General features: G+C 36.6%; 1 protein-coding gene across 1 annotated transcript; it reads right to left on the reverse strand.

The window, feature by feature from the left end:
• Positions 1 to 9,949: 9,949 nt before the first annotated feature.
• LOC149259018 (putative pectinesterase 11) lies at positions 9,950 to 11,480 on the reverse strand. The gene is made up of 5 exons (XM_089446185.1): positions 11,167 to 11,480; positions 10,800 to 10,971; positions 10,473 to 10,676; positions 10,160 to 10,350; positions 9,950 to 10,034 (listed from the first exon to the last, which is right to left on the reverse strand). The coding sequence occupies exons 1-5, from the start codon at positions 11,478 to 11,480 to the stop codon at positions 9,950 to 9,952; spliced, it is 966 nt and encodes a 321-aa protein (XP_089302311.1).
• Positions 11,481 to 12,018: the final 538 nt, after the last annotated feature.

Here is a 12,018-nt window from a genome sequence, read left to right on the forward strand (position 1 = left end):
TGTAACGAATTCGAGACTTGAAGGCTTCCTTACGTGACTGTCATTTCAACATGTATACGGGTTACAAAACCTAGAGGTGGAAGCTCTTTCCCAGCATGGTGTGGCTCTCTCTAATGGGCATAGGCTTTAGTAATGCAGGGTCTATGGTATCATTAGTGGCCAAGGCTATTTTGAGATCAAAAGGAGAGACATTCCAATCTCTTTCTGCCATTTTCAAAATTTTAGTTTTTTCCAAAATTTTTGTACTCTCTCTCTCTACCTCTGTTTTGTTATGTTTTTTGTCTCAGTGTCAATAATCTTTTCATAGGCTTATAGTGATGTATTGATGGCATATCTGTGGTCCAATTTCATTTATATTTTGGATTTTACAATTTAGCTTGGGAAAGACCTGCAATATATGTATGCTAATGTAAAACAATATTCACTTCTATTGAATAAATGTTTCTATTTTTTTCTTCTGAAAAAATGTGTTCCAACTACACCCAGTAGCTCCGCATCTACTTATGCCACACAAAGTATAGTAGATAGTAGCCATGAGATTGGGAAATCTATGATATCGAGACATATGCAATTAAAGCAATCAATAACATATGGGTGATTGGAAGGAACCTTGTAATATTATAGAATGAATGGGTTGTGGAAATTTGTCCCACAGATTTATGGATAATCAGATGAACAATGTGGGTAACACTTTGAGTTGATATCGTTTGGAGTAGGAAGGATAATGTGCATGGACAAGTGGGATGATTCATCTCGTATTGGTTTCTCTCATGCTTTCATTTGAGTCACCAACTCCCCAGGGCATGGGCATGGGTATACAACAAGCCGTCACGACTGAAAAGTCTAGAAATATCATGGTGAAGGTGGTTCTACTAGAAGCTATTCCTGCGCCACGTCTACAAGTGGATGTGAATGTCAGCCCCACCTTTTCCAATGGGTGTCTATCAGAATTGTGGATGTCTATTCAAATTTTTTTGTGTTCAAGTACTATTTTTCATGTACAATCTTATCATGGTACATGTATATGTATAATTCAAAATTTGTTTGTATGTTTTTAGCTTTGGGTTACACTCATTAAGTAAAAGAAAATTATGAATGGACACCTACTTTTGGCATTATGGTAATGTTGATGTTTTAAAAATCAACCATAACATGTACATGTTATTATTGTGTTAATAGTAATGTCATTATTGTATATATAACGAATGTTGAGTGAACATTGTTATTTCTTAGGAGAGTGAAAGAGAGAACTGTAATAATAAATTTATTCAATATTGACCAATAAAATTTATAACATTGAAAAATAAATTTGTATAACAATAATTTGAATATCTTATTTTAATTTTTGTTAAACATAATTAATAAAAGAAAATACAAATCACTTCAAAAACAAAATCTCCATTTTATTACCATTCCAGGCGTATAATTTATATTCAAACTTGTTCTTACATTACACTGCATGCATGCAGCACTTATTTTCTATCACCAGGGTACAAAGTCTTTGTATGCGTATAAACATCTCATTCAGGTCAATGTTTGGGATGGGAATATTTTTTGGAATGAAATTGGTAGCTAATGTCATCTATCTATCTGATCCAGCTACGCCCATCAATGTAATCGATGGTTATAAACGGCGCGGCCTCAGTAGGACTGAGTTCATGCGACCATGCTGTTGGATTTAGAGACGTCTAATTACAAATATTAAGTTGGACATACGTGCATTGTGATTATAATGTCAAATACTGTGAGCGAGATTACATTTATGTAATGATTAAAATATGCCAAATAATGTGATTAATTAAATCATGGCATTATACGTATTTAAATAAGGATTTGGATACAAATACATATAGAATAATGTTAATCAATTACAATTGTTAATGGACCGATTATAATTGATTAAAAATAATAGCAGTAATAAATTTGAGCTGAATAAGGAAATCAGAATCTATTCTGATTGATTGATTGATTGATTGATTTCAAAATCTGAAATTTCAGACAGACTTGTTTCAGCTAAATTTTAGGCTGCCCTAGGATTGGGGTTTTGCACTGCTATAAAAGGGCTGAGTGTTGCAATCACTCAGAAAAATTGTCTGCTCCATTGAGGACTAGGTACTCTGTCATTTAGGATAGCCAGAGAAAAGGATTGCAAGTTCTTGGAAGGATTCAAGAGCCAATAACTCAAGTCAAGACCAGGAGCCTTTGAGGATGGAAAGTAAGTTCCGCTGTGCATTAATTTCAATTTCTTACAAAGGAGTAGATCTTGGTTGGGGTTTAAGGTAATTAGGAAAACTCACAAATTAAATCTAACAATTGGTATCAGAGCTCCCTTATGTAAGAATCCGTGCTTGATTTTTGGAGATTAGCTGATTTTGTTTCGTATGTGAAGTTGTGAACTCTCATAACAATTTTAATCCAAATGCTCACGCAGAAGAGGATCGAATATGCAGACATATAACTGGAGAAATTAGATGGTTTATGTTTCAGCTCTTATTTCTCCTTTCACTTATGGTTTTCGATTTCTTGCATCTCGTTTTATATATGGCCAGTGCGAAATCGAAGTTGGAATTCGAATCTTGCATAACACGATATTGTTCAGAGATTTATTTTTCGATTCCTTCTCTACCCTTGTTTTAATTGCAGGTTAATTTTAAATCTCCCAATAATGCTAAAGGTTAAATATGCTAAATATTGGGTGGTGGGCTGTTCAGTCTGCGTGACTAGATTTCAGGATGCTGTGCTTCAAATTTGTTTGTGTGAAATCGGAATGTGAGAATATCTGTTTTTTCTTTCTAAACGTGGAATTTGGGGATGCTTCCAGAAAATAATACAACAGTTGATATGTATATTGAATACGATATGCAGTACATATCTTATATAGATGGTTTTTTCATAGAAAATTTGTGGTGGAGAAAATGAGCGGTAGCTTTGCCGTTGGTGGGAGTATCGCTCTCTGTCACACCACCTTATTATTCTTAATTTTGAAAACGGTGGGATTCATATATAGTCGTCTACATTGGTTGAAGATGATATTGTGCGGTAGGAATTCAAGGAGAAAAAGAGTATGGCCATTTGTTCTTATTTTTCATTTATAAAGATCTGAAACGCTATCCTCTCGTGGTCCTCCCACTTAATCACTTTGGCATTCATTTCCCACTTTGCTTAAAGATACCTCGATTTAAATTTAGAAAGTCACTTAATTAAGTTGGGTACAGTTAAATTTAGTGTGTGGTTGAAAATCAGTCTCCCAAACAATGAACCTACTTTAAGCAATCTGTTGTATAAAATGTTGCCTTCTGGTTGGTAGTCAGTTGGAAGAAAAAAAAAAAAAAAAAATAGTCACGGGATTGTTTTAAAGATGAGCTAGGGAATGGCATGAAAAACATGTTATTCCTAATTTGTTGAACAGTTAATAAGCAACTTTATGATTTTGATTCTAAGTTGGTATGGTTCCGCATTAACCCTCCAGAATTGCTGTAGATGCCTGTTGCTCTAACTTGGCTCGGGGCGTCTTTGCTAGCAGCCAAGGTTCTAATAACCTGTGGAGTCTTTAAATTGCTGTCAAGCACATTTATCTAATTTAGTACATGTATGTCTATCAGTGTTTACAAACAATAAAAACCCACCAGCGCCCTGTAAGGTTGGCTCTATCCATATGTGCATCAACTCTGGCCATTTTTTTTATGTCTGAATTTTATTCAAATAGAATGTACATGTATATTTCTGTTTATTGGAATAAATTCTTATCATCGAGAAGAGTAATTGTAAGTAATTGTAAGTGATTGTAATTTAGGTTATAGTAATTATAATTACTATAATTACTATAATTACTACATGCTATATTTAGGCTAATTATTAGGATTTAGATATTATTTAAAATTGGTATTAACACCAATTAAAGGGTATAATACTGAATTCTAAATTGATCACAATAATGCTAATTATGGCATAAAAATTTGTATTAACGTTAATTACTGATATAATACCAAATTCGGATTTTATCACAATGATGCTAATTATGGCATAAAATTTGTATTAACGTTAATTATTGATATAATACTAAAATTCGGATTTGATCACAATGATGCTAATCATGGCAACCATAAAATTATTTAGTATTCTCTAAATAAATTATTGAAGCATTTCTAAAAGGTAATCATTGTAGAAACTGCTAAAGTTTTACTAAAATCTAATAATTATTTTGATGAATATAGTTGACATATTAAATTTAAAAGTGTCATAAGATACTGTATTCTATATAGGACGAGTAGATTCTATAGGTACGTCCTAGATTAGGTTTTAGACATAATTTTGGAATCTAACTAAAGACGGTGTTTGGTATACATGTGTTGTTTTCGCATGAGTCAAGCATTGATGTTCGCAAACGAACCGCTCTCTGTAAGACAATTGCAAGGATGACTCATGACAAGTTGAAGTAACGTGCTGGCAATGGACGTGGGTGTTAGCTTTCCCAAAGGAGGGTTGGCGCCTGCTAAGTTGTTTGGTGCATAAGGGTTGCCTGAAGGTAATGATTGCACCCAAAGGTGTTTCATTACTGAATGGTGTTTTGGCTAAAGTTTTAATTGAGCAAATAGTTTTACACATGCCTTTAGATAGATTTTAGAATTATGATTAAATCGTGACGCATCATATCTAAATTATTTCCTTGTTCTTGAATTTTTCAGATCCAAACATAATGTTAAGTCTAAGTCAGATTAAGCCCCTCATGGGGAACAATTTCAAACAGTGGGAGGAAAAGCTGAAATTAGTCTTAGGGATCATGCAATTGGACACAGCACTGAGATTTGATCGCCCCAAACCTAATAAAGAGAGTGAGGTAACTCCTCAAGAGAAGGCTGATATTGCTAGATGGGAGCATTCAGATCGCATGTGCATAATGGTGATGAAGCAAACGATCCATGAGACTTTTCGAGGCATCATACCTGATACAGAGACAGGCGCTATTGAATACCTTAAGGCCCTTGAAGAAAAATTCACAAAGAGTAAAAAGACTGATGTGAGTACACTCTTTGTGAAGTTGGCAACAATAAAATACAAGGGAAAAGAAGGGGTTAGAGAGCATGTTATTGAGATGACAAGACTTCAACGTGCCTTGAAAGGGCATAATTATGACATCTCTGATGAGGTTCTCATTGAGTTCATTTTTCTGTCTCTCCCGTCTAACTTTAGTCAATTCAAGATGACTTATAATTGTCAAAAAGAGACGTGGACATTACCTGAGTTTGAGGCTCGGTTGGTGCAGGAGGAAGAGAGACAGAAAATGACTAAGGGAGAAAGTGCTCATGTAGTAACATCTAATCCTAAGGGTAAAGGCAAGAAGCGCAATTTTACTGCCAAGGAAAAGGGACCTACCAAGGTAGCTGCAAACAATGCCGCGCAGAAAAGCAAGAAGGAAGATACTTCTGCGAAAGCAGGAGAAAGGAACTGTTTTTTCTGCAAAGCGCCAGGACATACAAAGAAATTCTGCACCAACTATCATGCATGGTTGGCAAAGAAAGGTATGTCTCTTGCTTTGGTTTGTTCTGAAGTTAATTTAAGTTCTGTATCTAGATATACTTGGTGGATAGCTTCAGGTGCAACGACTAACATCAGTATGTCGATGCAGGGTTGCCTAAGCCATCGCAAGCCAAGTGAGGCAGAGCGCTACGTTTACGTAGGAAATGGCAATAAAGTAGAAGTGGAAAGCATAGGAAAATTTAGATTATTATGTAAGACAGGATTTTATTTAAGTTTTGATGCTTTAGTGGTTCCATCTTTCAGAAGGAACCTAATTTCTATATCTTATTTGGACAAAAATGGTTATGTATGTTCATTTGGTAATGGAAATTTCAGTTTGTGTCAAGATTCTAAGCTTCTTGCTTCTGGTATCCTGTCTTCTTATGATAATCTTTATTTTCTAGATATAGACACTTCACATTCAGAGGCACTGCATATAGATAATAGAAAACGTAAATTAACTTGCGAGAAATCTGCAACATTATGGCACAAGCGATTAGGACATATCTCTATGAAAAGGATAGAACGTCTTGTGTCTAATGAAATTCTCCAACCTTTAGATTTTACAAACTTAAGTGATTGTGTAAATTGTATAAAGGGAAAACAAACTAATAAACGTAAGTATGATGCAAAAGGGTGTAATGATGTCTTAGAATTGATTCATACGGATATCTGTGGTCCTTTTCCAAAGGCTACAAGAAATGGTGACCGTTACTTTATCACATTCATAGATGATTATTCAAGATATGGTCATATTTACTTAATAAAAGAAAAGGCGGAAGCATTAGACGTGTTCATAAAGTTCAAAACGGAAGTTGAGTTACAACTTAACAAACGTATAAAGTCCATTCGTTCTGATCGTGGTGGTGAATACTACGGTCGTTATGATGGATCAGGAGAACAGCGTCAAGGTCCCTTTGCAAAATACTTAGAGGAATGCGGAATTGTGCCTCAGTATACGTTGCCAGGTTCGCCTGCAATGAATGGTGTTGCTGAGCGACGAAATCGCACCCTTAAAGACATGGTGAGAAGTATGATTGCTCGTACAACTCTACCTGAGAATTTGTGGGGAGAAGCCTTAAAGACTGCAGCATACATACTTAATAGAGTGCCTACTAAAGCAGCTAACAAGACCCCTTACGAGTTATGGGTTGGGCGCAAGCCTAGCTTGAATCATTTGAGAGTTTGGGGATGTCCATGTGAAGCTAGGCCTTATAAGCCAAGCAAAAAGAAACTGGACGAAAGAACCGTTAGTTGTTACTTTATAGGCTATTCTGAACGATCTAGGGGGTTCAAATTCTATAATCCAACAGAACATACAGTTTTCGAGTCAGGAAGTGCAAAATTTTTTGAGGATAATGAGTTTGTGGGGGGAGATATGACAAAAGATAGTATTTTTGAAGAAGAAGAGACGAATGCGAATGAGACTATGGACCAAAGTCCTAGTTTTGTTCAAATTCCGATTGCGTTTAGAAATACATCTTTTGACAATGTGCAAACTTCATCATCCCAAACAACTCAGTTAGAAACTCAACATGGAATAGAGAACACAAATGGACCTGAACCCAACCCAAACCCTCACATTGACATGACAAATGTTGATGGCCTAGGGCCTGTGGGAGAGTCAGAAGTTGGTAATGATGTTCTTCCTCCTGTTGAAGATCAAGTTGTAAATGAACCTCAAGAAAATCTAGAGCCTGTGCCAATTAGGAGATCTACTAGAGAGAAAAGATCTACACAATCAAAGGATTATGCATATCTTCAAGAACATGAGTTTGACATTGGCATGTTTGAAAATGATCCTGTTAATAGCAAACAAGCTGTGGAAAACTCTAACTCTCAAATGTGGATTAATGCCATGAATGAAGAGATGAAATCTATGTATGACAATGACGTTTGGGATATCGTTTCATTGCCTAAAGACAAGAAACCCGTTGGTTGCAAATGGATATTTAAGACTAAGCGGGATTCTAAAGGCAATGTTGAAAAATACAAGGCACGTCTTGTTGCGAAAGGTTTCACACAGAAAGAAGGCATTGATTATAAAGAGACTTTCTCTCCAGTTTCATCGAAAGACTCTTTAAGGATTATATTGGTGCTTGTAGCACATTATGATTTAGAACTTCATCAGATGGATGTAAAGACGGCGTTTCTCAATGGTGACATTGATGAAACGATCTATATGAAGCAGCCAGAAAACTTTGTATCAGGTGATGCAGGGTCTATGGTTTGCAGACTTAAGAAATCTATCTATGGGCTAAAACAAGCATCTCGACAATGGTATTATAAGTTTCACCAAGTTATTAGCTCATTTGGTTTTGAGTCTAACATAGTAGATGAATGTATATACCTTAAGTTCTGTGGGAGTAAATTTATTTTCTTGGTTTTATATGTAGATGACATATTGCTTGCGAGTAACGATAAGGACATGTTGCATCAAACTAAGAATTTTTTATTTAAGAACTTTGAAATGAAAGATCTTGGTGATGCATCATTTGTTCTAGGGATTGAAATACTTAGAGATAGATCTCAAGGTATTCTGAGGTTATCCCAGAGGAACTATATCGATAAGATTCTAACAAGATTTGGCATGCAAAACAGCAAACCAGGAGATACCCCTATATCAAAAGGAGATAAGTTTAGTCTGAAACAATGTCCCCAAACTGACTTAGATAAAAACCTCATGAAAGATATTCCCTATGCCTCAGCCGTGGGTAGCATCATGTATGCACAAGTATGCACGCGTCCGGATATTGCGTTCATTACCGGAATGCTAGGGAGATATTTGAGTAACCCAGGTATGGAACACTGGAAGGAAGCCAAGCGAGTGTTGAGATACCTAAAGAGAACAAGGGACTATATGCTCACGTATCGGAGATCGGAACAGCTCGAGGTCATTGGATACACCGATTCTGATTTTGGAGGATGTGTCGACAGCATGAAGTCAACATCAGGATACATCTTTATGATGGCAGGTGGTGCTGTGTCATGGAAGAGCGCTAAACAGTCATTGGTAGCCTCCTCCACTATGGCAGCTGAATTTGTTGCATGTTTTGAAGCATCTAATCATGGCATATGGCTGAAGAACTTCGTCACAAGTCTGAAAATTGTGGATTCTATTCAGAAACCACTCAAATTATTATGTGACAACAATTCAGCAGTGTTATACGCAACCAACAACCGAAGTTCGTCAAAGTCGAAGTACATTGACATTAAGTTTTTGGTTGTAAAAGAGAGAGTGCAGAATAATGAATTATGTATAAAACACATAGGTACAGACTCCATGATTGCGGATCCTCTTACTAAAGGATTACCACCCAAGAAGTTTCACCAACATGTTGCTTGTATGGGTGTAATATCTGTTTAGGATAATTAGAAAAATGTGGGAGTCTGAATATGTTTTAAGTTCTGTTTTTGATGTTCTATGTAATGCAATTGTAAACAATTTTGATGATATATACAAGTTGCATTCAGTTTCAGTTTCATTATTTCTTTCTTTAAAGTTTAAATTTTTTGGCCTCATAAAGTAAAGTAAAGGCGACTCAATTAGAAATAGGCACGTCTAATCACACTTGCGTGAAATTTCTAAACTATATGTCCAAATCAGATTCATGTCATTCATTTATGTTGGCAGCGTGATTTATGTCAGTTTAGTTGCGAATAAATGTGACAAATGCCGCTTAAGTCCTTTGTTAGCATAATTGATGGACGGAATTGTTTAAGAAATACGATAAGTAAAGACAGAAAAGTTGCATGCAATAAAGTTAAGGATATATAATCAAAAGGTTGCACTTGTCCATGTGGGAGATTGTTGGATTTGGAGACGTCTAATTACAAATATTAAGTTGGACATACGTGCATTGTGATTATAATGTCAAATACTGTGAGCGAGATTACATTTATGTAATGATTAAAATATGCCAAATAATGTGATTAATTAAATCATGGCATTATACGTATTTAAATAAGGATTTGGATACAAATACATATAGAATAATGTTAATCAATTACAATTGTTAATGGACCGATTATAATTGATTAAAAATAATAGCAGTAATAAATTTGAGCTGAATAAGAAAATCAGAATCTATTCTGATTGATTGATTGATTGATTGATTTCAAAATCTGAAATTTCAGACAGACTTGTTTCAGCTAAATTTTAGGCTGCCCTAGGATTGGGGTTTTGCACTGCTATAAAAGGGCTGAGTCTTGCAATCACTCAGAAAAATTGTCTGCTCCATTGAGGATTTGGTACTCTGTCATTTAGGATAGCCAGAGAAAAGGATTGCAAGTTCTTGGAAGGATTCAAGAGACAATAACTCAAGTCAAGACCAGGAGCCTTTGAGGATGGAAAGTAAGTTCCGCTGTGCATTAATTTCAATTTCTTACAAAGGAGTAGATCTTGGTTGGGGTTTAAGGTAATTAGGAAAACTCACAAATTAAATCTAACACATGCAACTCTTTTGGCTTCACTTGCACCAGCTCCGCAACATTTGTACTGCCCATAATGCGCGGTTCTGCAGATGCAGAAAGAATGAAAACAGGAATATGGTAGAATGAGAATGAGATATGGGATTCTCAGGATTATATATATAGAGTACTGGTGCAGGCGGGTTAGAATAAAAGGATAGCGCTGGCTTACTTATCTCTGCTGGGATCATTCCAGTTATCCCATCCTTGGGGGACGATAATGTCAGCCATGTAAGTGTAAGCATATCCCTTGCCTGTCAACGTGCAGTGCAGAAAAACGAAGCCCGTGTTGTCCGATGGAGAAGATCTCTTCTGAGCTGTAAATGCCCCATTATCTATAGGAATGGCATGCAAATCGCAGCTCTGCAATCAACAAATCCAAAAAATCATTATCAGCAGCTCCCATTTTATATGAGAAATCAAAATCAAAATAATGTCCGTCTGTGGGTACTGCAGATTTTATTTGTATTTGCTTTAAACTTTACCTCATAGATAGATCTTCCATTGCCGCATACAAAATCGATAGCACCCTCAATGTAACAGTTTTGAAAATAATGCCTCCCACTTTCGTCTAACACGGTGTGCTGATACCCCAGAAATCTGCAATCGTAAAACGCAGAACGATCTCCCGAAATCCTCACCGCCACAGCTTGATCTTCCGGGGTAAGATTTCCCGGACCATATGAATTCTGCATATATATAAAATTGACTTGAGTATTTCAAAAATTATATATATAATCCAGGCATATGCCATCTCATGTACTTTTTATACTATGACATTGATAGTCAATAATAAAATTCAAAAACCTTACCGTGATTGTGATTTTTCTGGCTGTGAAATCCGAAGCATACACAGACACCGTTGCTGAATAATATGTCCCACCGCTTGATTTCGCGCTATCATTCCAAGTGATGACGGTGCTGTTGACGTCCGACCCACTGACCCTCACGAATGGCTTCTCTGCAGGAATCGTCACCTTCTCTCTGCACACCAGTACCAGTACACACAAGAAGGAAAGCACTATCATATATACACCCTTTCGGTTTCTGATCACAAAACTTTCCTTTACCTGCCCTTTTCTATGTAAACGACATAAAAGAAATGTATGTAAGTTGGAGCTATTTCCTCCTCTTATGAAACTCTCACATTATTATTCTTTGGCTTCATTAATTACCGACCTATAAATGCCGGGACGGACATTAATCACGACGGGGTTCTTGTTATGCACTGGAACTGCATTGATGGCCCCCTGGACCGTTGTGAAATCGCCTTGACCTGCTTCCTTAGCTACTGTCAACACACGGGCTTTGTCAAAGTTGGCAGCAATTCCAGACGAACTGCCCCCCAATTCTGCGGAATCCACCTTCTCCCAATTACTGTTTATACGTTTTACAGATTTTCTATGGACAGCACAGTGGGTAGGTTGCGTAAAAAACACGTGCACCACTGCAAGAAATACTCCTATAACAAGCAATCCTCTAGAGTTGGCCATGGCCATGAATGAATTAAAGGAATGGGTGGATTCACAGAATTGCTGTGTATTGAAAAGAATCTATCAACCCAATTCTATATATGTTAGCAATAATCTATCATTTTCAAAGCAGTCACACATAAAACAATAATTCGTATACGGCCAGAAGAGGTAATTAGTAAGGCCCTAATCACGATAATTATATACAGCTAGCTACCCTTCAGCTCTCAGCCAAATGAAAACCCAAGCTCTCAGCTTTGCTAAGGAGCTAGTCCTAATCTCTCTGCTCAACTGTGTTATGCCTTCTGCTCTGGTTGTGGTTGTGCACACCATGACCGATCATGCGATCGCTATTTGAGCCTTTGCTTTCCTAATCCCTAGGGATCCGTTGCGTCCACTTGTTGTTCACACACTTCGAAATATTTGTGCAAACCCTAAACCGCGATGCTGGCGACAGAAATATTATGCTACGTAGCAGACAATGGCCTCGTATCTATACTGATCTGATTCTATAATTTTCAAACATGACTCAAATTCAAACTACAGTCTCTACCATGTG

This window comes from Pinus tabuliformis, chromosome 6 (genome assembly GCF_031772625.1).
Source record: "Pinus tabuliformis cultivar Carrire ecotype Pingquan chromosome 6, CPIR1, whole genome shotgun sequence".
In the NCBI taxonomy this organism is placed as follows: domain Eukaryota; kingdom Viridiplantae; phylum Streptophyta; class Pinopsida; order Pinales; family Pinaceae; genus Pinus; species Pinus tabuliformis.

Coding starts and splice junctions, on each gene's coding strand:
- LOC149259018 (XM_089446185.1), bottom strand. CDS start 11,480: ATGGCCAACTCTAGAGGATTGCTTGTTATAGGAGTATTTCTTGCAGTG. Junction 10,351..10,472: donor ATGGAAGATCTATCTATGAG/GTAAAGTTTAAA, acceptor TGTTGATTGCAG/AGCTGCGATTTGCATGCCAT. Junction 10,035..10,159: donor AATGATCCCAGCAGAGATAA/GTAAGCCAGCGC, acceptor CTGCATCTGCAG/AACCGCGCATTATGGGCAGT.